This window comes from Benincasa hispida, chromosome 8 (assembly GCF_027475165.1).
Source record: "Benincasa hispida cultivar pf3 chromosome 8, pf3_genome.v1.1, whole genome shotgun sequence".
Taxonomy (NCBI): domain Eukaryota; kingdom Viridiplantae; phylum Streptophyta; class Magnoliopsida; order Cucurbitales; family Cucurbitaceae; genus Benincasa; species Benincasa hispida.
In genome coordinates, this window is record NC_143485.1 from 4,692,906 (window position 1) to 4,718,703 (window position 25,798).

The 25,798-nt window shown below is 37.4% G+C and overlaps 2 protein-coding genes, 1 long non-coding RNA gene and 1 pseudogene across 4 annotated transcripts in view; all 4 read left to right on the forward strand.

The window, feature by feature from the left end:
- Nucleotides 1-2,955: 2,955 nt before the first annotated feature.
- The window catches only part of LOC120083748 (coiled-coil protein), an 80,876-nt gene continuing 58,033 nt past the window's right edge, over nt 2,956-25,798 (forward strand). The window contains exons 1-5 of one of the 2 annotated variants that reach the window (XM_090316204.1): nt 3,059-3,507; nt 18,613-18,660; nt 19,135-19,302; nt 23,277-23,351; nt 25,332-25,410. In XM_090316204.1, the coding sequence (XP_090172330.1) occupies nt 25,389-25,410 (22 nt within the window). In that variant the 5' untranslated portion in view covers nt 3,059-3,507; nt 18,613-18,660; nt 19,135-19,302; nt 23,277-23,351; nt 25,332-25,388. Of the gene's footprint in view, nt 3,508-18,612; nt 18,661-19,134; nt 19,303-23,276; nt 23,352-25,331; nt 25,411-25,798 lie in introns of both variants that reach the window. The other variant, XM_039039605.2, reaches the window with a different exon arrangement.
- Nucleotides 4,838-5,484, forward strand: LOC150034311 (uncharacterized). The gene is made up of 2 exons (XR_016531177.1): nt 4,838-5,180; nt 5,276-5,484. It is a non-coding gene; the product is annotated as an uncharacterized LOC150034311 (long non-coding RNA).
- On the forward strand, nt 19,821-20,296 carry LOC150034312 (auxin-responsive protein IAA9 pseudogene; annotated as a pseudogene).
- On the forward strand, nt 20,443-20,924 carry LOC120083749 (auxin-responsive protein IAA8-like). The gene has a single exon (XM_090316206.1). It carries the CDS (start codon nt 20,490-20,492, stop codon nt 20,883-20,885), a length of 396 nt encoding a protein of 131 aa, XP_090172332.1. The 5' UTR covers nt 20,443-20,489; the 3' UTR covers nt 20,886-20,924.

The window sequence follows — 25,798 nt, forward strand, 5'->3', positions numbered from 1 at the left end:
ACTATAGCCATGGATATGTTTATTGGATTTTCATAATGGAATGCAATATCAACAACTTTATCGAATAAGATACTCAATAATATTTTATTGATAAATAGAATGTTTAACACGAATTTTACGAACTTCAAGTTCTAGGACATTCCAACACTGAGAACATAGTCTTGCAAGATAAAACTCACTTCTACCTGTCTTAGGGTTAGCAGATAAGTTGTTTCCTTAAGTACTGACTCCTGGTCTTGAACAAAGAGCCCCCACCCTCTTGTGACAAAGAGGGATCGGTTTATTGGTTAGACCATAAATCAATTGTTCAATAGAGAATCAATGGAGACTTAAGAAGCAAGATGTATTACATGGGTAAAACGGTATTTTTGACCTAGCTATAAATATGAACGGCCTATGAAGGATCGACTTACTGATTATGGTTAAATCAAGTGGACAAAAATAGATCTACAGTAGGGAGAGTGCAACTATTGAGCTATAGTGTTGTGTCTTGGTGGTTAACAAATAATGATTAATTTGGTTTAAAGAATTTAGCCAATTAATCTCAGATTGTTGGAGCTCATGATCCGTAACTTCATTAAGTCCCTCTACTAGCTCGTAAAAGGATTAAACCTTAGACTAGAATATTGAGTGAATTTGAAATGTTCAAATTCAAATTAGGGTTTGTATAATTATATTCGATATAATTAACCTTTAAATTTATTTAAATTAAACGTATTTGGAGAGTTCAATATATTTAAATATTGATTACATGAATAAGGATTCATGTTTTAATTAGATGTTTTATTAATTTAATATTTGATATTAAATCATTATTATTTAATTAATTAAATTTGTTTAATTAATTATTGAATGAATCAATAAAACAATTTCAATTTTAAAATTCAATTTCAGAAATTGAATTTAGAAATCAAATTGAAATAGTTAGTTTTAACGGTAAACGATTATTACAAAGAAAAGTGACTATTTTGTGGTCCGGTCTTATGCAAACATCTTTTACATAGGATGCCCCTACTCATATGTTTCCATATTAACATCTTTGAGATCACATCATTTGTATCAATATACAAAGCAGACCACATCCATAGTATCTCCAGGATAAGGTACCCAACCTTATCCATATACATATAGACCTTTTTGGCTTTATACTAAAACTTGATCCTCTGTTATGTCTCTACATAATAACATCTTTATTGAAAGAAATTTCAATAATATCTTTATTGTGAATAAAATATGTTTAATGTTTACAAACTGCGAATTTTAGGACATTCCTAACATAAAATAATTTTGTTGAATATGTACAACAATATTCGGTGCAATATAATTTACAAGATTTAGGTTCAATGTGTGAGCGACGTGTTATAAGTGTAAAAGATGGCGTTCAACAGACAAGTAGACTTGATGCTATTGGCACTGATAGAAGACGTGTTCGTCATAGACGCCAACGACACCAGGCTAAGAATATTCCAAAGCAACATGTTAACCTAGAACCTGATATACCTAATGATCTGATTCTACCTTCTCCTAAACACTTACTATGAGATCAAAGAGACAATGCACGATGTTCGGGTCGTCAACACGAATAATATGCACCTGATGAGTTCCTTCTATTGTTACACAACAAGATATTGATGATATAATTCATCATCAACAACACTTTGAGGTTCCTATATCTCGTCGTGGCACGCATGAGAGAAGATGGTCACCGTGTGGCACATGAGTTTTTGTTGGCTTATAATTGATAGTTTTGACTTTATATGTATTTTCTGAAATATAATTTGATTAATCAATTTTCTTATTGTTGTATCAAACTACATATTTTCAATGTTTTATAAACATACAAAAAAAAAAAAAAAATTGAACTCTATAAGCAACATTATAAAATTTAAATTTTTTTAAAAAAGCTTAATCGTGGATCGGGTCCACGAGTATGTGTTGTGGCACATGATTGGATGATGACATGGTTGAATAGTTTGACCAAATTTCAATTGAAGAAAGTTAATGTAATCATGGACCTTGTATACAATTTTTTTACCTATTTTTGTTAATACTTTTCATCTAACCCTAAATGGAATATTTGTTTTCATTACCACATTACTTTTAGAAATAATTTTCACACGACTCTGCTTTTGCCATTTTTTTTAGAAAGCTATTTTATTTGTGAAATTAACTCAACAATATGTTCAAAGCTATGAAACGATACAATTAGAGTTGGATTTTTTTGTGTGGATGACCCAGAATTTATGCCCCAAAACAAATCTGTCCCGCTTTTTAAAACTACGTTTTTTTTGACATTTTGTTTACATCATATCATCGTGAAATTACCACAACGTCCATTGTGCACGTGGCTTGAGATCTCATATCGCTACCTTGGTTCCTTAAAGTTTAGATTCTTCTCACTTTTATCTCTCTCTTTTTTTATTACTAAATGTTACGATCTGAATGCAACTCGTTCTCACTCTTGCTCTTTGTTCTTTGCTATTGTTCTTGGCTCTTCCAACATGCGTGCACAATAAAGTTGTTTTAGTACTTTCTATCAATGATGATACAAAACAAAAGGTAAAAAACGTAAAGTAACTTTTATTTTGGCCTCAAATTTGGGTCAAGAGTACAATTATAGTGGAGATATACAAAATTTAAAATGTCGATGTCGATGGAAAGATCGAGGTCTTTATTTTATGAAAATTTCAACGGAAATATCGATAAATGGATATTTATGAAAAAATTAGAAAAACCAAAAATTCAAAAAAAAATATTTAACTTAGTAAATAGATATCTTATGATTTTCAAATAAATTGATACGTCTGTTATTTATATTATATCTATATCAATAATATTTGAGGTTTATTTTTTTTGTATTTCGTAAATTTTTGTATGATATAATAAAGTTATTGATGATGTCGATTTCAAATACATTAAAAGGTAAAATATTGGTGGAAATACCGATTTAATATTACGGAGATATGTTCACTTACTATGTACTAGCAAAAGTATGGACCAAATTAAGTCTTAGAGTACCATTTTGTATATTAAGCTTTGGTATTATTACAAGAATGGTAACTCGAGGCCGTCGGTCGCCGACTGTCGCCGCTGAAATCAGTCAAGATTCGAGAGTTCCCTAAAGTCTACGAAACAGCAGATAAATCAGACGAACATTTCTGGTTCGAAACAGATTGATTGTAGTTTTGATCTCTGTAGATTCAACAGATCGAATTTCGTTGGGAGTGTCATCGCATCAAATGTGCGGCACAGGGTGGTATGAACTTGTGAACCTGATGTGAAATGCAGCCAAACCTGTTTCCATTTGGTAGTGTTCTCGGAAACCCTTTGGCGTTCGATGGTGATTTGAGCGAAGGATTCGAGACTTCCAGGTTTCTCTTCTTTGTTCCGTTTCTTCTGCTGCAAGGAGGTGGAATGGACTTGTCCAAGGTTGGGGAGAAGATTTTGAGCTCCGTGAGGTCAGCTAGATCGCTTGGACTTCTTCCTACCACTTCTGATCGGCCGGAGGTAACCGATGGCACTATTGGCGTAGTTTTGGATGATTTTTGGTAGCTGTTGTGTAGTTGGATTAGATTAAGTTGATGCTTACTGGTTCTGAGAAGTGCTTTTAAATTCAATTGAAGCATCCTTTAGCTACATTATTTTACCTTGGCTAATTAATGGCATTGATTTTGTTATAGAGATAATCAATAGTTTATGTATGACATTTGATGAATTGGGTTCCTGAGGATGAAGGCTTTTACAATTGAATTAGGTAGCCTGTAATTGAGATGTGTACATGGGATTAGAGAGACAGATAATTTCACGAATCCAGAAGAGCTGGCTACAAAAGAGAGGGTAAGAGATGGATATCTCTCTTTGGAACCCCTGGTCAAAGGGGATTGTAGAATATATCCCCAATTTATTTAGTTAAGAATAGAAGTTACAGAAACCACAATGAAAAGCTCTCCAAGGGGAACTAGTTTGTTTTGTAACATTAAAAAACTGTGATCCTAAAGATACCTGCATTTGCTTGATTGAAGGAAAAGAAGGTGCGGGTCAATGATTTTAGAGCTATTAGCTTGGTGAATGTGACTAAAAATTATTGCAAAAGTTATTGAGGAAAGGACAAAAAGATTATTATGTTTTGAGTATGTTGCTTCCAATATCCTTGATTGGATATCAACAAATTATGGATTATATTCTTACTGCAAATGAAATTTTGGAAGACTTGAGGGAAGAAATAGGCAAATGGGTGGGGTTTTGAAACAGATCTTGAAAGCACATGTTTTTTTTTTTTTTTTTTTTGGGATAAGAAAAAACATATGATATAGTGAGATTTTGGCAAGAGGTGGATACGTCCTGTTTAATCTCTTACTTTGCGGTTAGTCTTTCTTTTTTCCTGAGTGGTATACACCATGACATATTAGGGCAAATAAAGTGAGGGGGCTGTTTTCAAATATAGGAAAATGAACCAAAATATTTACAAATGATAGCAAAATATCACAGTCTACCTGTGATAGATTGCGATGGACAGCGATAGACTACTATCTGTCTATCATGACACAGATAGACACGTCTATCGCGGTCTATCACAGATAGATTATGAGATTTTGCTATTAGTTGTAAATATTTTTAGCAGTTTTGTCATTTAAACAAAAATTGTTATGGAAAATTCTGGTGGTTAATCTTGTTTTTTTGATCTTATACCCACAATGGTGCATTCTTGTAAAAAAAGATTGAATCTCAAGCATATCTTCTCTGCTTGCCCTTTTGATTAGGATTTTCTTTTGAAAGATATAGCTTCCTCTTTCAATTGGTCTGTTAGTAAAAAATGCTCCTTTCATATTCTTTTTAGAGACACCCTCTCAAGAAATGAAGGAACTCTTATGGATGCATATGCATTTGATGTAGGCCTTCTTTTGGTCTATGCAAATGTAAAACAACCAAGTTCCAGATAAAGCTAAGAACCCTACTCGATGACCACTTATAAGGATGAGGATCGAATTTGCTAAGAATGATCCTATGCCAAAGAGAGTTGGATTCAAGGGGAAAACGCCAAGACCATTTAGCTAACAACTCCTTGTTGCGAGCCTTTAAGTTCCCAACTTCTAACCCCCCAAGGCCTCTCAATAATCTCCCAGCTAACGAGATGTGCTCCTTTTCCTCTCCTCTCATCCATCTCCTCCCATAAGAGTCTGGTACATTAAATGCTCCGTTAGCAATCTCTGAGAAACTATTTAATCATAATGCCATTGAAGAAAGATGTTCTCACCTCTTGAGTTTCTTGATGCAGGACCTAATTGGTTGGATTCTCAACTTTCTTCAGTGAAAATTATTCTCAACTAGTCATGGTTTCGACACATTCTTCACTGAATAATAGTTCGTCACAAAGTAATGCAAAACAATAGCAAGTAGACAGGTTGACTTGAAGCTATTAATGATGAATAGTTTAAAGATGTGCTCAATACCTTCTTTTTCATTAATTTTTAAGAGGAAACCTAATGCCATATATTCACAAAAATGGAGAAGAAAAACACATCCAAGTTCGTAAGCCTGATTTGAAGGATTAACAACAAAAGACCTCTGAGCTAATTTAATCCGATAAAGCTGTATATTACAAAAAGAATTGTGCAGAGCACTTCACGAAGAAGCTGATAATTGGACATTTTCATAAAAAGTCGCAAGAGGAGGATTTACCATATTTCTCACAAAAGTGGGAAGGAAAAGATTGTATCACGTACTATAGTTATATTTGTAAGACTGAGGGGAAATGTTCTCATCCTGTAAGGTGGGAAATGTTGTCTAAGCTAGGTTTTAGGTGGGGTCAGGCTTGGGTAACGTAATTGTGGGGAATAAAACCCTTATGGCTAAATGGCTTTAGTGATTCTGTCATGATTCTGGCACTTTATGGCATAAGGTTATTGTAGCAAGCATGAACCTCATCCTTTTGAATGGGTGGTTGGTGGGGTTAAAGGCAATTCTAAAAAACCAGTGGAAAGATATGATTGGATAGGTACTTACTTTTAGGATGATAAGTGGTTAGGATATAGACCTTTATGCTCCTTATAATCCCAGTTATATTAGTTGTCCTTGTTGAAGTACTAGCAACTTCAACTGTTTCTCTTTCTGAGAACTTGTCTTCTCCTTTAGATAGTGTTTGAGACGCTGAGTTGAGTTTATGAAGTTTGGAGTTAGGAAATTTGTGTTTGTGGTGTAGAGTTGTGAAGATGGAGTTCATCGATAAATGTACAAAAGAGAGAAAAAGGGGAAAATGGAGTTTCTTGATAAATGTGCAAATTTCAATAGTGAACACTCTGCCAAAGCGAGCATAGCTCAACTGACATCGGAGATGTGTTAGCGACCAAAAGGTCCATAGTTCAGATCCATCTACCAATTGACTAAAAAAAAATAAAACTATTGAAGTTTGTGGAGTTGAGTAATTTAACACTGACTTATATAGAACTTCTTTTAATTAACAAAAGAACTCTTAAGAGAATTTGGTTCTTTTCAGGAAATGGAGAAGAAAAATGCTCTCTCCTCTCTCCTCCCTTTTCAAGCCCTTCGGTGATCACCCTCCCTTCCCGACTACCCTCTCCTAGTCCCAGTCCCCTCCCCTCCCCTCCGGCCGGTCCCTCCTCCTTTCTTTCCCTCCTCTTCCCCTCGTATCCCCTCCTTTGCCTCTAGAACCCTTCACCTCCGTTTTAGCTAAACCCCTCCTCTGCATTAGAGCCGACCTCTGTTTTTGCAACACTATGGAACTAAAAAGCTGTTGTATTTCAGATCATTATTTTTGTATGTGGAAGGAAAAGAATGGTTTCTGGCTGGAAAATTTGAAGTGCAGTAAAAAATCCTTCCTCTCTTCAGATGCAACACGTTGGTTGAATGTTAGCCCAGGAAGACTTTTGAATGGGCCAACCTTCGAATTCTTCCTCCTTAAGGAAAGAGTTGATTAGGGCTTCATCCGGCTAGCAAAGTTTCGAAGCAAGAATCAATGGTTCATTGAATGTGTAGTCTGGCCTTCTTCAGGAGGCAGAACAAACGTCCATATTCCTTATGGTGATGGTGTGACAGGGTGGCATGAGTTTAAGGAAATGGTGAGTCACTCTACTTCAGACCATTCATCTTCTGGTATCATCTCTGTTAACCTTCAAGCATCTTCAACAAAAAGTTTCTCATATGTGGTGAAAGGTAAAAATCCCTCCATCGATTCACTACCAGACCATTCTATTCAAACATCCTTCAGACCGCTTCTCCAGCCCTCTGCTCCAAGTAAGAAGAATCAGAGTAAGCCCTGCTTCTGGGTAAAAAAGGACTATGATGTCTTCCAAGAAGACTTCCATAACCTATGGTTAGTATCAAGGCTTTTTGTTCACAATGAATGGAAGGAAATAGCAAGTGTTTTGAGAGGCTCCTTCAACTCCAAAGTTACTCTAAATCCCCTGCATGTAGATATGGCTTTAATCAGAATTGAACAAGGGGACCTCGGTGAATTTTTTTTTTTTGAAAAGGAAACAACCTTTATTAATCAATATAATTAGTACAAGAGATGAGTACTTTGATAATAAAGGCAAATACAAGGAAATCAATCAGGAAACCGAAGGATTAGTAGGTGCACCTGGGCATCTCAACTAGGTTGACACCCCCATAGCACCCTCATCATATCCAACAAATTGAGAATGCCAACAAAGGCTAAAATAAGAGTAGTTTAATGAAGCAATACAATCTGAATGTTGCAACCGAACAAAATATAGAACTAGGCTATAGAAATCTAAATTACATCAAGAAGCTAAGACAAATAAGAGTACTAAAGAAAGCGAAGCTGCTGTCTCTATTTCTGATGCTTCGATTAATCTTCCAATTGACAAAAAGATTGCCAATTTAAACTTATGTCTTGCAAGGAGTAGGCTTCAAAGCAATTAGAAATGGAGCACCAAAGCGAGGCATTGAGCTTTGCTGCCTCAAAGCGATTATACCAAGGAGTTTCAATCCCATTGAACATTCTTTGATTTCTTTCAAACCAGATTTCAACCAGCATTGCTTTTACTCTATTAGTCCATAGTAAATTGGAGTATTTCTTCAGAATAGGACCTGAAAGTAGCTGCTGAACATTGCATCTAAAGGAAAAATCAAAAACCCAAGAAGTGTTGAAGCACTTAAGGAATTTCTTCCAGCAGTTGAAGGCAAAACAACAGTCAAAAAATAAATGTTGGAGGTCTTCTTCGGCTGATTTACAAAGGACACACCAATTGGGGGAAATAGAAAAGCAAGGCAGTTTTTTTTGCAGCACCGATAAACAATTTAGGGTTCCAAACAGCATTATCCAAACAGTTATATTAACCCTTCGAGGGCTGTTAGACTTCCATAGACCCTTGTGAAGGCTGGTTGATAATGGGGTGGTCTCGGAAAGATGGTTAAACAGGGATTTTACTGAGAAAGAGCCATGTTTTTTCAAGGGACCAAATGCGAATGTCTTCCTTATTGGATAATCTTTGCTCAGCCAATAATGCTAGTAAGGCTTGGAACTCTAAAATCTCATCATCTTTTAGGTCTCTTCTGAAGTTTAGAGTCCATGTGATAGTCCCAATACTGTGATAATGAACCATTTGGAAGCAATGTTAGACTGAAAAGAGAAGGAAATCTGTCTTTTAATTGAAAAGAGTCCAGCCAAGGGTCATGCCAAAATGCAATTCTGGTTCCATTCCCTACTTTAAAGACTGCCAACTTCTCAATAATCAACCAAGATCTTGAAATACTTATCCAAGGGCTTCGAAGGCTACAATGAACCTTGCCGGAAGTATGCCAACCAAAAAGACTGCTACCATGTATACTCAAAATAACTTGGCTCCAAAGGGAAGGTTGCTCTTTTAGGAATCTCCAATCCCATTTGGCTAATAAGGCCACATTTTTAGCTTTTAAACCTCCAATTTCGAGTCCCCCATCAACTTGATTCTTAGAAACTAGCTCCCATTTTGCTAGATGATTTATCTTTCCCCTTTTAAAACCTTCCCAAAAGAAGTTTCTGATAATTTTTTCAATGGTTGAAATCACTTTTTTAGGCATCAAGAAGGAGGACATATAGTAAGTTGGGAGGTTGGCAAGGACTGAGTTGCATAAGGTAGTTCTTCCCCCTCTTGATAAGTTGTATCTTCTCTACTTGTCAAGTTTTTTGTGAACTTTATCAATGACCGGTTGCGAAAACAATAATTTCTTTGGGTGCCCCCCAAGAGGAAGGCCTAAATATACGAAAGGTAGGTGTGTTAATTAGCAACACAGTCTTGAAGCCACTGCCCTTAACTTAGAATCTTCAATATTTATCCCACAAATGGCAGATTTTTCCCAATTAACTTTCTGCCCCGAACACCACTCAAACAAAGTAATAGATTTTTTGAGATTGTCTAGCATGTCATCATCATACTTGCAAAAGAGTAAAGTGTCATTAGCAAACTGGAGAATAGAGAGATGTACCTTGTTTTTTCCAACCACAAAGCCTTCAAACAGCCATTTTTCATGAATTCTGTCAACCAAAACACTAAGCAAGTCACTTACCAAGAGGAAGAGGAAGGAGGATAGGGCGTCCCCTTGCCTAATTCCCCTTGTAGCCTTAATCCTTCCTTTTGGTCTTCCATTAATGAAGATGGAGAACATTGGGTTAGTGATGCAGCCCAAAATCCAAGTTATCCACTTGGGGTGGAAGTTCCTTTCCTTAAGGGTTTTTTTCAAGAAAATCCCAATCCACTCTATCAAAAGCCTTTTCAAGATCAAGCTTTAAAATCCAACCCTTCTTCTTCTTAATTCTGTAGTGTTCTACGACCTCATTAGCTATTAAGACCGGATCAAAGATTTGTCTCCCTTCAATGAAAGCACTTTGAGTTTGACTTGTAAGGCTAGGCATTACTTTCTTGAGCATTTTTGCAAGTGCTTTAGCTATAATCTTATAGATTATTGTAGATAGGCTAATGGGTCTGAAATCTTTCACTAAAACTGCCTCTGATTTTTTCTGAATTAAGCAAATAAAATTTTCTTTGATGCAAGAATTGAGCTTCCCATTTCGGTAGAAATCATCAAAAATACTCTTTATATTGTCCTTTAGAAGCTCCCAAAATTTTAGTATGAATTCAATTGTGAAGCCATCCGGTCCTCGAGCTTTGTTTCTTCCCAACATCTTTACTGCTTCTTTAATTTCTGTCAAATTAAATCTGGAAATCAGCCCCAAATTCTGATCTGAAGAGACCCTTGGCCAGCTCAGATTCTGAGGTATATATCTCAATCCTTGACTTTTTGAGTATAGATTACTGTAAAAATCAATAATTAGGGATTCCACTTCTCTGAAATTCTTTGTAGCTTCCCCTTGGTCATTGATTAACTCCGTTATTAGGTTTTTCCTTTTCTTGGCAGCAAGAAAAAGGTGGAAGAAGGCTGTATTTTCATCACCCAATTGTAACCAATTCAGTTTGCTTTTTTGAATATGGTTTCTTTCCTCTGTTTGGTAGATGGAAACTAATTATGCTTTTAGAGAGGTTCTTAAATCTTCCTCAAGAGAGGGTTCCTCATGAGACTCCATAATTAAATCTCTTCTTCGAATTTCTTCTAGTAGTGTTTCTTCATTAGCTTTCAGCTGCTTGGTTTTTTCAGCATACCATCTTTTGAGGGCTTGTTTCAACTTTCTTAGTCTGACTGAGAAATTAAAACCAGCCCACCCTTGCTGAATTTCCAGACTTAGAGAACGTTCAATAATTCTGCAACATTCCTTATCAAGTAGTCAACTATTGTAAAATCTAAAAGGGAAGGAGCCCCATTCAACAGCTCCAGCTTCAAACAAGAGAAGGAAGTGATCAAAAATTGGTCTAGTTTGTCTTGAGACTCTTGAGTTTTCGAACAAATCATCCCAACTACTTGTGATGAAGAATCTGTCAATCAGTGATCTTGATACTGTTTCTCCTTCTTGTGACCAAGAGAATCTTCCATTTGACATGGGGATTTCAAGTAGATTCGTATTTCTAATGAAATTATTAATTGTCTGATTTCTCTAGTTGCTCTTCCTACTGGAAATCTTTCTTGTCTTCTTCGAATACAGTTAAAGTCCCTACCAATACACCAAGCACTATCACATCTTTCTGCTAATGAGGTTAATTCAATCCACAAATTTCTTCTTTCACTAGGGCTGTTTGGTCCGTATACATTGGAAATCCAGCATAATTTCTTACAAATGGTACTGCACTTTAATGTTAATGAGAATTCTACCTTGAAGACCTCCAAAACTACAATTTTGCTTTCATCCCAAAGAGAAAGAATACCCCCTGATCTGCCTTATGCTTCTACAAAAGCCCAACCCACCTCTTTAGAACTCCAAATGCTTTTTATGAAAGGGAGATCAAAGCTGTCCTTTTTTGATTCTTGAAGTAGAACAACATCCGGATTTATTTTCCTCAGAAGCTTTTTTATAACTAATCTTTTAGATTTATCTCCAAGTCCCCTAATATTCCATGAGATAATCTTCATTTGCTGATTATGCCAGGGTAATGTCACAAATATTTAAGAAAGAATTGAGCTCTTGAGGTAGTTCAATGTGGGATGGAGGGATTAAGACTGCTGAATCTTGTACCTCCTCTTCATGGAAAAGCAAATTCAAGTTTAGTATGGCATCTTTTTGATCTTCTAAGCCTTTGAATTTCAAGTTATGATCCTCAAAGTCTAAGTCTTCACTGCTGACACTAGCTATTGAGGCTTCATCATACTCTTGTGGTAGCTTTTTAGAGTCAAAGACAGAAATGGGAGACCCTTGCACATAAATGAAAGATGGATCTAAGTTTTCACCCAACTGAGGAGTGGTTGAAGAAGGAAAAGTGGGAGGAATTACTGACCTTTCTGCCTTATCAATAGGTATTTGTACCCGAGCGCAACAATCTTCCAATAAGTCTGAGTTTGCAAGTAAGGACCACGTTTTAACAGTGGAGCTTTTCCTTCTTTCAAAGTATTTAGGGAATGGCTTGAGAAGATGTGAGCTTCGGCTAAAGAGGGACACTGAGTTTTCTTCTAGATATTTCAATGAATTATCAAATGCCGGAGGGGTAAATTGGATAGGGGATTGAACAGGGGAGGACTCTTCCTCTTTAGCATTTAACGTATGTGTCTCCTCGGTATCCTTTGGCCAGCCACAACTTTTTAATCGAATATGATACATCAACTTCCTTGTCTCTTCAGTGGGGAGTTCATTTACTGCCCCGCAACAGGATAATTTGTTTTTCTCTCGAGATGCTGATGGTTTATTTATTGTGGGGCCATGTAGAACTGAAGATGAAGGGTTTATCTCTTTCAAAATAATTGGCTGTTCTTCCAAGGAATCTGAAACGTCAGTTCTTTGGTTTTTTTCCAGAAGAGATATTTTAGTAGGGCTTATAAATGAGGTGTTTTTAGAAGTAAATAGAGTGGTGACTGTTGGAGTTCTTGAAGGAGTGGCTGTTGGGCTTCCCTTGACTTCCTTCTCTTTTCTTAATGAGATTTCTTCATTCTCTTTCCACATGTTCACACCTAACCGGTTCTGGACTTCGGGTAGAGTGGTTTCTGATTGGCCAACCAATTGCTCCGGCAAGCTACCTTCCTCTTTTTCCGGCAAAGATGTCTCCTGTTCTGATTTTTCCGGCGAGCTGACATTGACTTCTTTTGAAAACAGAGGATTCCTTGCAAATTTTTTTTGATTTACTGCTTTATCAAGGAAAGACCACTCTTCAGCTGAATTTGGATGGCTTAATCCTTCATCGATCTTAACCTGATTTAGTCTAGCTATGTCAACCGGATTGTGGAGTTCATTTCCTTCCAAAATTCTCATATCTTTTCTTGGAGGATCCAAAAACTCTTTGAGGGGACCTTGGTGAATTGATGGAGTCTATTGGAAAGTGGCAACAATTTGGTCCTTTTCATCTTCGTTTTGAAAAATGGAATTTGAAAAAGCATGGAAGACCAACAGTCATGAAAGGTTTTGGGGGTTGGTTGAGCATAAAAAATCTTCCCTTGGATTTTTGGTGCAGAAGTACTTTTGAAGCTATTGGTGCCTATTTTGGTGGTCTGGCCTCAATCTCATTGATTGTCAAGAAGCCAAAATCAGAGTTAAAAGGAATTTATGTGGTTACATCCCGACAACTATCGAAGTTAAACATGTAAGCCTTGGTAGTATTTTCTTGAATTTTGGGGATATACAGTGCTCAGACTCCCCTGTTATTAATCCCAGTGAAATTTCTATTGATGAGTTCTCAAATCCTTTAGATATATTGCGTTTAAATCAAGTTTTGAAGGATGAAGGGGTCGATTCCCTGATCCTACATTCAGATTGGTCCTTTTTAGCTTCCTACCAGTTGGTTCCAAGCTGCTCGAGGAACCCTAATACTCCAATGGAAAATGTACAACAGTCGACAGTCAAACCGGAGAGACTTTTCCGGCCAAACAGAGCAGACGAAGGGGAAAGGTCGCCAGATGTTAGTTGGAAAAGAAGAGGAAATGTCACAGAAGAAACCGAAGAGTTGTCTTTAATGAGGAAAGAGAAGATTCCAGCCGGTCAACTTTTAAATAATGTTGTCTCCAGCAAGTTATCTAATAAAGAGGAAGAAGGGGAAAGGTCACGACTCTTTACCAGCCCTTCAGCCGACCTCTCTTCCCCCCAAAACGTTTTTAACACGTCAGAAATGCAGCAGGAAGGTCAGGATAGAAATTTGAAAGATTCAGGTTATTTATTCTCCAAAATATCAGGAGTATCTGAAAGGTCTCAAAACGAAGGCCAGGTCAACAGTTTTTTTAATCTAGTCTTCAATAATATTACCTGCCACTTTGGAAATCCCCCAGGTTGCCATTCTCCAGTCCAAAACCAATCAAACACTTGGGCTCACTTCTCTAATGTCTTCACCTGGAGAAAAACCTCCTTAAAAAATAAATGGACAGGACTTCATGACTGGTGCTTAACGGCAGCAAGTGTGGCTTCGGACCCTTCCATTTTAGTGCATAGCGATAGCAATCCAAACTTGTTAGAGGTAAGTTGCACAAAAATCCAACTCCCCTCTCCAACTTTAAATAAAGCCTTCCCCAGCCCTTCAAACTCTGCATTTCAATCACTCCAGTTTCAACATTCCAGAGTCAAGCAACACCTTCATTAGGGGATTACCCTGCTCCCCTCCTAAGCCAAGAAGTTTAGAAATTTTGGAGTTGGACTCACCTTTCAGTGTAAGCAGTGCTGAATTGGATTTTTGCCCTGTTTCGAATCAATTTGAAAGGCTCCAAGACTCTGCCCTTGGAATAGACCTCCAGGCATTATTCTCTATTGAAGAAAAGGATATCTCTTTGGAGCATTGCACCCTTTGTCCCCCCTCAGTTCAGCCTCTAGAAATTCTAGAGCACCTGTCATCAATAGTTAAGGACTGCAGCTTCATATTGGCCTGAAAATCCCCTCTCCTGATAGCCTCCCACACTCCAGTTACTGAAGATCCTTTCATGGAATACAAGGGGTCTTAAAGACTTAAATAAGAGAATTCACTTAGAAGGCTGTTCAAAAGTTTACATCCAGATGTAGTACTTATTCAGGAGTCAAAAAAAGAGAGTTTCGATGCTGCCTTCATCAAATCTATTTGGAGTTCTAAAGAAATTGGTTGGGAATCAGTGGATTCTTTTGGAAAGTCTGGTGGATTATTAACAATGTGGGATAACAGCAAAATTGAAGTTTTAGAATCCCTTAAAGGGGGATATTCACTGACAATCAAATGTCGTACCCTATGCAAGAAAGTCTGCTGGGTCACCAATGTTTATGGGCCGGTTGATTATAAGGAGAGAAGATATATATGGCTGGAGCTCTCTGTCATTGCAGGGTATTGCCCTGTTGCTTGGTGCTTAGGAGGGGATCAGCTGGAAGATATACCAAAGGCATGAAGCTTTTTAATGAATTCATTGATTTAGCCAACCTGCTAGAGATTCCTTTATCAAATGGGAAATTTACTTGGTCTAAGGGAGAAAATTCCAACTCTAAATCTTTGTTGGATAGATTTTTTATTAACAAGGAATGGGACGAATTGTTTACTAATTCAAAGGTGAACCACCAGGTAAGACTTCTTTCTGATCATTTCCCTTTACTCCTAAGTGCAGGAACTATTATTTGGGGCCCCTCTCCATTCAGATTTTGTAACAGCTGGTTACACAACAAAGAGTGTGTCTCTTCCATTGAAAAATCCTGGAAAAACAGCAACATAAAGGGATGGCCTGGCTATGTCATCAATGCAAACTTAAGGCTGGTCAAAGAAGCACTAAAAACCTGGTTAGCTGAATATCAAAAAGCACAAAACAGAGAGGAAATGACCTTGTTAAAGGAAATAGCCGAAAAAGAAGTTCAGATTGATTCTTTGGGTTGGGATTCAGTGTTAGCAGCCAACATATCCAAGCTAAAAACAGAATTGCTAAGCATCTATCTGCTGAAAGAAAGGGATCTAATACAGAAATGTAAGTTGAATTGGATAAAATTGGGAGATGAAAACTCTAGTTTCTTTCACCGGTTTTTGGCAACAAGGAAAAGGAAGAATCAGATCATTGAGCTTCTTAACGACCAAGGGGTGCCTACAAACTCTTTCAAGGAAGTTGAAGGAATTATTCTAAACTTTTATGACTCCCTCTACTCTAAAATCCCAGGTGTCAGGTATTTACCAGCTCCTTTAAATTGGCCCCAAGTCACACAAATCCAGAATGCTATGCTCACTATAAGTTTCATGGAAGCAGAAATTGTTTTGGCCATCAAATCTTTGGGGAAAAATAAAACCCCTGGTCCAGATGGCTTTACTTCAAAGTTTCTCTTGAGATTTTGGCCTTTAGTCAAGGATAATTTTACTAAGCTCTTCGAGGACTTTCACTCTAGTGGCAAATTGAACGTGTGTGTAAGAGAAAATTTCATTTGCCTTATCCAAAAAAAAGAAGATGCAGTCTCCATCAAGGATTTCAGACCAATCAGCCTTACTACCCTACCTTACAAAGTAGTGGCAAAGGTTCTTGCAGAAAGATTGAAAAAAGTGATGAATTCTATTACCGGCCCATCACAGAATGCTTTCATTGATGGAAGACAAATTCTTGATGCTGTCTTGATTGCTAATGAAGTGGTGGAAGATTACAGAGCAAAAAAGAAAAAGGGTTGGATATTAAAACTCGATATGGAGATGGCCTTCGACCGGGTGGATTGATCATTTCTAGAGAAGATTTTAATCGCAAAAAATTTTGACTCCCGGTGGATTTCATGGATTTTGGGCTGCATTAAAGACCCTAAATACTCAATCATCATCAATGGTAGACCTCGAGGTCGTATTCTAGGTTCAAGAGGTATTAGACAAGGAGATCCCTTGTCACCTTTCCTCTTTATCTTATTAAGTGAAGTGCTCAGTTCTATCATTGAAAAGCTGTACGTTAATGGAGTATATGAGGGCTTTGTGGTTGGAAAGGAGAGGATCCATGTTCTATTGCTTCAGTTTGCTGATAATACCCTTATATTTTGCAAATATGAGAACGAAATGCTTCTAAAGCTAAAAGAAGCAATCAGTCTCTTTGAATGGTGTTCTGGTCAAAAGATTAACTGGGAAAAGTTAGCCCTCAGTGGAGTTAATATAGCAGAAAGTGATCTATCAAATATGGCTGGTCTTCTTAATTGCAGGGCCGAAGCCCTCCCCATCTCTTACCTTGGTTTTCCCCTTGGAGGCTATCCTAAGCAATGCTCCTTTTGGCAGCCTGTGGTAGAAAAGGTCCATCAGAAACTAGATAAATGGAAGCGATTTAATCTCTCAAGAGGTGGAAGGGCAACGCTTTGTTCTTCAGTTCTATCCAACCTCCCAATATACTATATGTCTATCTTCTCAATGTCGGACTCAGTGGTTTGCTCCTTGATTAATCTGAAACTTCTTTTGGGAAGGCCATAAAGGAAGCAAAATCAATCACCTGGCTAAATGGAGTTTAGTCTCTCAATCTATTTTAAATGGAGGTCTTGGTTTGGGTGGACTTAAAGCCAAAAACACGGCTTTGCTTGCCAAATGGGGCTGGCGGTACATGATGGAGGGGAATTCCTACTGGAGAAGGATCATTACTAGCATCCACGGCAAAGGGCCCTTTGATTGGCACACATCTGGAAAGTATGGGAATAGTTTGAGAAGGCCATGGATAAACATTTCAAAAAGCTGGTCCAAGGTAGAAGATTTAGCTCCCTTTACTGTTGGAGAGGGAAATAGAGTAAGCTTTTGGTCAGATCCTTGGCTTTTCCCTTCTGCATTGTCGGCTCATTTTCTATCTCTGTTTAGGATTTTCTTATTACTAAGGGGCTCCATAGCTGAACATTGGGATCACTCTTTAAACTCTTGGTCCATCACCTTTCGAAGGTTGCTAAAGGATGAGGAGATTGCTCACTTTCAAGCATTGCTGCTTGCCTTATAAGAAAAGGCAGTATCATCTAACCCGGACAGTCGTCATTGGTCCTTGGAAGCCTCAGGTTCTTTCATAGTCAAGTCCTTCTCGGTCCACCTCTCTTCCAAGCGTCCATTGGAGATCTCCCTTTTCAAAGCTCTTTGGAAATCTAAAAGTCCAAGTAGAGTGAACATTCAGATATGGATTATGCTTTTTGGCCTTTTGAATTGCTCTATGGTTCTGCAAAGAAAACTTCAATCAGTCACCCTACTGCCCTCTATGTAATTCGGCAAGTGAAGATTTACAGCTCCTTTTCTTCTCATGTGCATTTGCAAAAAAGTGTTAGTGGTCTTTCTTTCAGTTGTTTAACTTTGTAGGAGTTTTTGGTGATAGTCTCAAAGGCACCCTAAACTATCTTCTCTCGAGTCCCTGTCTACCAAAAAAGCCTCGGCTGCTATGGATCAACATGGTCAAGGCTATACTTTCTGATATTTGGTTCGAAAGAAATCAGAGAATTTTCCATGATGCGGAAAAAAGTTGGGAGTTTTGCTTTGATTCAGCTAAAAGGAATACTTCGGCTTGGTGCTATTTGAACACAGAATTTGATAGTTTCTCAATCCGAGACATTTTTCTGAATTGACAGGCTTTTATTTTCCCAGCACTGTAACTTTTTCCAGTTTCTGTCTCGGGGATCTCTTCATTCTCTAAAGATGTATTCGTATTTCTTTTCAAGTAGGCTCGGGCTTTTACTTGTTGTTTGCTCTTTATGCTTTTTGTATAAATCTCTTGTACTTTGAAGCATTAGTCTCTTTTTATAATGCAATAATAAAGAGACCCGTATCCTTTTTAAAAAAAAAACACCGACTTATATAGTCGGTGGGCCGAACATTCCCTTAAGTTTTTGTTGTTTGTTGACCAATAGGGAAACAACAAATTTGCTGACTTTGTTATCTTTGTTGGGGGACTTTTACTTTGTCCCCGATAGGAGGGATGCCCACTTTTAGAGTCCTAGTCCACCAAAAGGTTTTTCTTTTTTTCTTTTTTCTTTTGAAAAAAATCTCTTTTCACAAGAGAGTTCAATCATCCAAAATAGCTCAAAGGCAGTGATTTAAATCCAAAATAGCTAAAAGCTTTTCTCATGCCGCTTGTTAAGATTGTTTAGTCTTTTTCTCCGGCTTTTTGTTATTTCCTTCTCCCTGTATTTATTTGAAGTTGTACTTTTGTAAGGACATGATGAAGGCGCTAAGGGGGTGTCAACCTAGTTGAGATGCCCGGGTGCGCTTCCTGATCTTTTTCTTATTTAGTAGTCCCGTGTTGTTTTCCTTTGTTTTCTCTTCATGCTCTTTGTATAACTCTTTTGTACTTTGAGCATTAGTCTCTTTTTATATAATTATAATAAAGAGGCTCGTATCCATTTTCTAAAAGCTTTTGCCAAGATGGCGTCCTAGTTTTTTCAATCTATTTTGTTAATTTTGTCACACTCCTGTAGTTGGTTCCTCTGGATTGTTGTTATTTTTTAGGCTCTGCAAACTTTGGTGTTCTACTTCTTTTGTTTCTTTGGATTTTTTTTTTCTTCTGTTTTTCACTTCCTTAGAGTTTGTACCCTTGAACATTTTTCTTCTTTTTCATCTATTACCGAAAAGTTTGATTCTTGTTGAAAGAAAATTAAACACCTTTTTGCATTTTTGTTTATCTGGAAAAAATGAATGACTGGGAATTCAATCACTTGTTTTCTACCTTACTGAGCAGGTTCCAGCACGTGCTGTGGCTGCAGCAGCTGTTGCCCGTGTGCTTGCAGGATTGCCTCCTCACCAGAGATTTAGTCTCTCATCTAGCTCGGAAGAACTGAGCTCAATATATGGCAGTAGAAATCATGGCCACGAAGTAGAGGAACTAGAGGAAGTTTTCTATGAAGAGGTGCTACTTGCTACTGTTACTATCATTTACTTGGGATCATTCATTTACAGGCACGATCCTTGTAAATACTGTGTTACATTTTTAAAATTATAAAACCTCTCGTTAATTCACCTCATGTATTTTAGATTACGTTATAAATTTAGTTCATCAGCTTTCAAACACTTAAGAAAATGTCTAATAAGACTTGTACATATTTTTTAAAACAACATTTATTAAGAGAAAAAAAAAAGAAAGAATATAAGGGCATACAATAAGACACGTCCTCAAAAGTAGGTCGTATTGAAGAAAAGGGATTCAATTGTACAAAATAGAACTATCGAACACCAAAAGGCTTTTGTTACTTTGTGCCAAATGGTGGGTCCTTAGTTCTCTCTCTCTCTCTCACTCCACCCTTCAGTTTCTCTCTTGCTACTGCCTAGAATCAAAGACTTCAATCTCTACTACTTCTTCTCTTTAACCCACTAATCTCCAGATTTCTTCAGGTATAAAATCCGGGCTTTTTTCTTTCTGTAATTTTGATGTCTCCACCACTACTCGATGTTGGGGAGGTGGAGGAAAGTCGCAGCAATGTCACTCTGTTGGCTTCCTCAAACTCGATGGAGAGTGTCGGCCCAAACAATTTGGCATTTGAAGAGCGTAATTAATGGGATTATCCGATTCCTCTTTAGAGGATAGCTGTATGACTACCACAAAGTCTGATGGGAACAAACCCTCGCTGAATCTCAAGGCTACAGAATTGGGACTAAGTCTCCTTGGATTTGAATCCCCCGAGAGAGATCCAGATATCAGCTTGCATAGCTCTTCTCAACTCGATGAAAAACCACTATTTCCTTTGCACCCATCAAGTGATGGTCACTACTCTTCCCCACATAAGACTGTCGTCTCAGGCAACAAGAGGGGGTTTTCTGATGCTATGAATGAATTCTCAGAGGAAAAATATCACGCTAACATAGGTTTGAAAGCTGGTTCTTTGCTAGAGAACCTTGGAAGTTAAATGGGGAAAGTGAAAGAGCCAACCACACCAAAGGCTGTAGAAGAGAGGCCTCAGGAAAATAGTGAAACTAGGCCATCTTATAATGAGACTGCAAATAACAACACCAACGCACCTGTTTCCATGGCACAGGTTGTGGGTTGGCCGCCCATAACATCTTTCAGGAAGAACACATTGGCTACAACTTCAAAGAACAATGATGAAGTTGTTGGAAAGGCAATGCCTGGGGCACTCTTTATCAAAGTCAGCATGGATGGTGCTCCATCTTAGGAAGGTCGATATGAGGAACTACTCTGCATATCAGGAGCTGTCTTCTGCCCTTGAGAAGATGTTCAGCTGTTTTACTATAGGTCAATATGGAGCTCATGGAGCTCTGGGCATGGAGAAAATGAGTGAGAGCAAGCTAAAAGATCTTCTTCATGGCTCAGAATATGTTCTAACATACGAGGATAAGGATGGTGATTGGATGCTCGTTGGTGATGTCCCCTGGGAGATGTTCATCGACTCTTGTAAGAGGCTGAGGATTATGAAGAGCTCAGATGCAATTGGACTGGCTCCTAGGGCGGTGGAGAAGTGCCGTAACAGGAGCTAGCTAATAAGTACAATACCACGGTTGATGCTATTCATCCAAATGTTGGAACAAGATTGATCTAAACTAAAATTACCTTATATGTGGCTCTGGAAGGTGGTTCGAGGAATGATGGAGTGTTGGATGGGATAGGTTGTTGTGTACATTTCCCTTTGTTACCTTATGTTTTTTTTCTTCTTTCTTCTTCTTCTTCTTCTTCTTCTTCTTCCTCTTCCTCTTCCTCTTCCTCTTCCTTTATTATGTTTATGTTACTTTGATGGTGTCTAATTGTACAAAATAGAACTTATAGAGTAATTACAAGAGCTCTATGAAGTTGAAGCCCAAAGAGAAACATGAAATCTAACAAGAGACTAAACATCTGAAGGATCTCTCTCCAAACCTCTAAACATTCTATTTTTCCTCTCTCCCGAAAGGTTCCACAAATAACACACTCCGTCAAGCCATAAAAATCGGCTATTTCATGAAAAGACGGATGCAAGAGGATTTCCCTGATCATATCACTAGTATCCTTATGACATTGATGGAACTCCAACCCGCTTATCCCTTTCAATCTTATATCTATCTTTCCAAGCCTCTTCCTCTCCTAAAAATAGCGTTCAAGTTTGGATGCCCCACTGATTGGTTAACCAGGAATGAGAGAAAAGAATCATTGTCTGAGTAGTTAACAGTCAAAGGAACAAACCTAGATGCGTCGTCTTCATGATAGGTCCTTGTAATCTCTTTTTTTAGAAAAGGATACGAGACTTTTCATTAAGTAAATAAAAGGAGACCAATGCTCAAATACATCACAATAAAGGCAAAGCAAAGTAAGGGTCTTAGAACAAATAAAGAAATAAATTGAACCAAGAAAAAAACAAATGAAAGCATTCCAAAACCAAGAGAAATCTTGATAATTGGGTGGGTGGGTGGGGGAGGGGAGGGATACACATTTCTGGGAGATCACTGGAGGGGGAGAGACCTCTATGTGCCTTATTTCTTAGACTTTTTCATTTGTCTTCTCTCAAAAGTCACTTTGTGGCCAATTTCCTTGTCTAGTCCGGGAGCTCATGTTCCTTTTTCATTGGGGTTCCGCCGCTCTCCATCCTATAGGGAAGCATTGGATGTGGCCTCTCTTCTGTCTTTACTAGAGGGTCACTCTTTTAGGCATGGGGGAAGAGATGTGTGAGTTTGGAGACCCAGTTCTTTCGAGGGTTTTTCGTGTTAGTCTTTTCTTCATAGTCTAATTGATTATTCTTCCTTAAGAGATTCGGTCTTTATGGTTCTTTGAAGGATTAATATTCCTAAGAAAGTGAGGTTCTTTACTTAGCAAGTTTTACATAGCTATGCTAATACAATGGACCGACTTTTATTTTTCCAGCACATTAGTTATAGTATAGCATTCGTTTTTGTCTTGGCATTGTAATGGAGGACATATTTCTAATATTATCATTGTATTTCCATTTGGTGATGTGTATTGGAGATGATGATGGTGCGAAGAGGGTGTCAACCTAGTTGAGATTCCCGGGTGCTCCTCCTGATCCCTAGGATTATTCTGGTTATTGGTTGTTGTTCTAGTTTTTCTCTCGATGTATGTTTTTTCATTATATAATCAAAAGCATTGTTTCCTTTTCCAAAAAAAAAGAAAACGATGGATCGACTTGTGAGAAAGTTACATTCGCTCATTGGGCCATTCTGTTGTATTCTTTGTTGGGAGGCGGGGAAAGATCTGGATCATTTCCTTTGCTATTGTGAGTTTGCAAGTTCTGTTTCAGAGCTATGTTATAGACGTTTAGCATTTCGTGTGTTCAACATAGGGATACTAGTAGTATAATCGAGGAGTTCCTCCTCAATTCTCCTTTTGGGGAGAAGAGCCATTTCTTAAGGCTTGTTGGAATGTGCGCGATTTTATGGTCTTTGTGGGTGGGTGGAATTGTAGGACATTTAGAGGGAGGGAGAGGGAGCCTCGGGCTTCAATCTCAAATATCTTTTGTTATTCTATAGTCTACAGGCATTGTTTGCATAGTTGGAGTCCCTTCCTGGAAAGGGATTATTTCAGGGCTTGGTTTTTTTGTATGTCCATGTATTCTTTCATTTATTCTCAATGAAAATTCTTGTTTCTATAAAAAAAAAAGGAAAAAGAAATATTGATAAGAAAATCCACCGAAAAGCTCTGATAATGATCACCAAAAAGAAGCTCTCAGAAGTGTATAGAAAATTCTTTTAAAAAATGTTGAATATGTAGCTCACCAATTGGAACACAGAGTGAAAATTTTGATGTATGATATTCTTGACTTTCTGACTTTTGCTGCATTCCGATTTGCTCTTGGACCTTAGTGGATTCTTTCACCTAATTGTGCCCGCCTTTATTTTACTGGTGGTAAAGAGTGCTGAATTAATTCTTAATTCTTTCTGCAGGACTTTGACCCAGTTAGGCATGTGTTAGAGCATGTTCCATCAGAAGAAAATGATCTGGAATATTTGGAGAAACAGGTAGCTTTTTATACTCAATATAACCCTACAAGTGTACACAATATCTGCTTCATTTATTAGAAGCCATATATCAGTTATTCTAATTGCACCTGCAATACTTCATTCTTGATATTTGGGAAAATTACTGATAAGCTATATGGAATAGAGGTATTGTCACAGCTTAATTTTATGAAGGATTATAATATAAAATGCTATTTCAAATTTAGAAGTATATTTTCTATTTATCATGATAAAATGGGAATAGAAGAGAATAATTCTATGACATATCGACAATGATTACAGAGGTCTAACTTAGTAGAAGAAAGATCTAAAACATAAAATGAAAGAATCTTACTCAAATAACACATTCTAATTACAGATAATATATATAATAAAGGGAATATTGGAACACATAAACGAGGGACTATTGAATTGAAAGGAAAGATCAATGGGGAAGAAGTGCTCATTTTAATAGATTTTGGAGCTACTCACAATTTTATATCATCCCAGATGGTTGAGAAGCTCAATCTGTCGTCAATAATAACAAACTGTGGAGTAGTAATGGGTATCGGAGTGACAGAGGGTGAGGGATTTATTAAGGAGTGGTTGTCACGTTGATGTAAAATAGTAAGGAAGATTTGCTTCCTTTGGAGCTGGGAGGGTTGGATCTCATCTTGGGGATGTAATGGCTGCAAGTTAAAGATGACATTATTTTTCGGGGAAAGAAGAACCATGCTGAAAGGAGACCTGACATTGACTTAAAAGAGGCAATGCCACGAATGATGACACAAATATGGTCATAGGAAGATCAAGGGTTCTCAGTTGTTGAGTTGCAGAGTTGAATGTAGCAGAGATTGTAATTGACAAAGTACAACCAAAGGTTTAGCGTGGGTCTAGATTCTGTTGGATGAAGTTCAATCCATTTTTCAGATACTTGTGGGGCTACCACCTGGGAATGTGTGCTGCTCATGTGCAGGAGGCAGATATTAAGATGGTTAAAGTGGGGATCATTTGAAACAGTGTAAGTTTGTATTCAAGCCTCATCCTCCTTGTAAAGAAGAAGGATGAAAGTTAGTGATTCTGTGTGGATTACATGGCGTTGAACAAAGCTACTATACCTGACAAATTCCTTATTCCAGATGAGTTGTTGGATGTGTTAAATTCGTCAAGAATATACTCTAAAATTGTTATGAGGTCCGGTTACCATTAGATAAGAATGAATGAGACAGACATTTCCCAGATAGCTTTTCGAACACATTAGGGTCACCATGAATTTCTCGTGATGTCTTTTGGCCTAATGAATGAACTATCGATGTTTCAATCGCTCATGAAGAATGTTACAAGGTCTTAGTTAACACATTAACAATTTGTTCGATTGTTACAAACAAAGAAGAATGTTACAAACTCTTATCAAACTATTGTAATTTTTTTAAGGAGGAAACAGTTGAGGTTTCACTGATGAGTGAAATGTATAAAAGAAAGGGTAGGACCTAGCCACCAAAAGTAGATTACAAAAAATGCTCCAACTAGTGACTATGGCAGAGAGACATAATCTTTGAAGGGGATCATTTCCACCAATAAAAAGCATTACAAAGCCCAATTTCCATAAAACTATCAAAAGAAGAGATTAGCTCCGGGTAAATGTTAAATATGTTATAGCAGACATATGGGAAAAATGAACTGTATTGTATTTATTAGGAATTTTTTGGCTTCTCACATCTTTAAAGTTGCTTCTTAATCCTTTCATTATTTTCACTTTGTCATTTTGAGTTCTTGTCTTTTTTTGTTTCTCTGTCTAACTAAACTAATCTCCAATATAATTGCAGACTACGGTAGCAATAGTCACCTCCTGCTTTACTTCTTCTTTAACTATTCTTCTACTAATTTATACATTTCCGAATGGCCTGATTGTAGTAATGGTCCTTGCATTCAGTTTCATGATCCAACATCGACTTTCATCTCTCTCCCCATGAATAAATTTTTGAAAAAATTTCTTTGAAGGCTACTAAGAGATTAGCTCAACTTGATAAAGTGGCTGAACGTTTATCTCACCATGTAATGGAGCATCATGAAGTGATGGGTACGGCTTTCTTTTTCCTTTTGCTCCCTAGTTCCCTTCTCCAAGGGGCGTAGTTTTGGTCTTGTTCTTTTTATATGGGCTGGTTGGAGGGTTGATGGTTCTATTTTGTTATTGAAGCTGCTTCTCTCGCATCATTCTTTAATTTAGGCTTCTCTATATGAAGTAGAGTACAGTGAAAAAATTAATGTTTAAGCATATTCATTTGGTAGTTCAGCCTTTTCTTGGTTGGATTTGGGTGTATCTGTTTAGTTTGATTTAAAAGGGGAAAAAAGGGATTTTTTTTTTTTTTTTTTTAAATTTTAAATTAATATTTCCTATTCTCTCCTCTATTACAAAGTTAATTTTGCATCTGTGCTGTATTTTCCTTTATTTGTTAACTTTTGTTCTT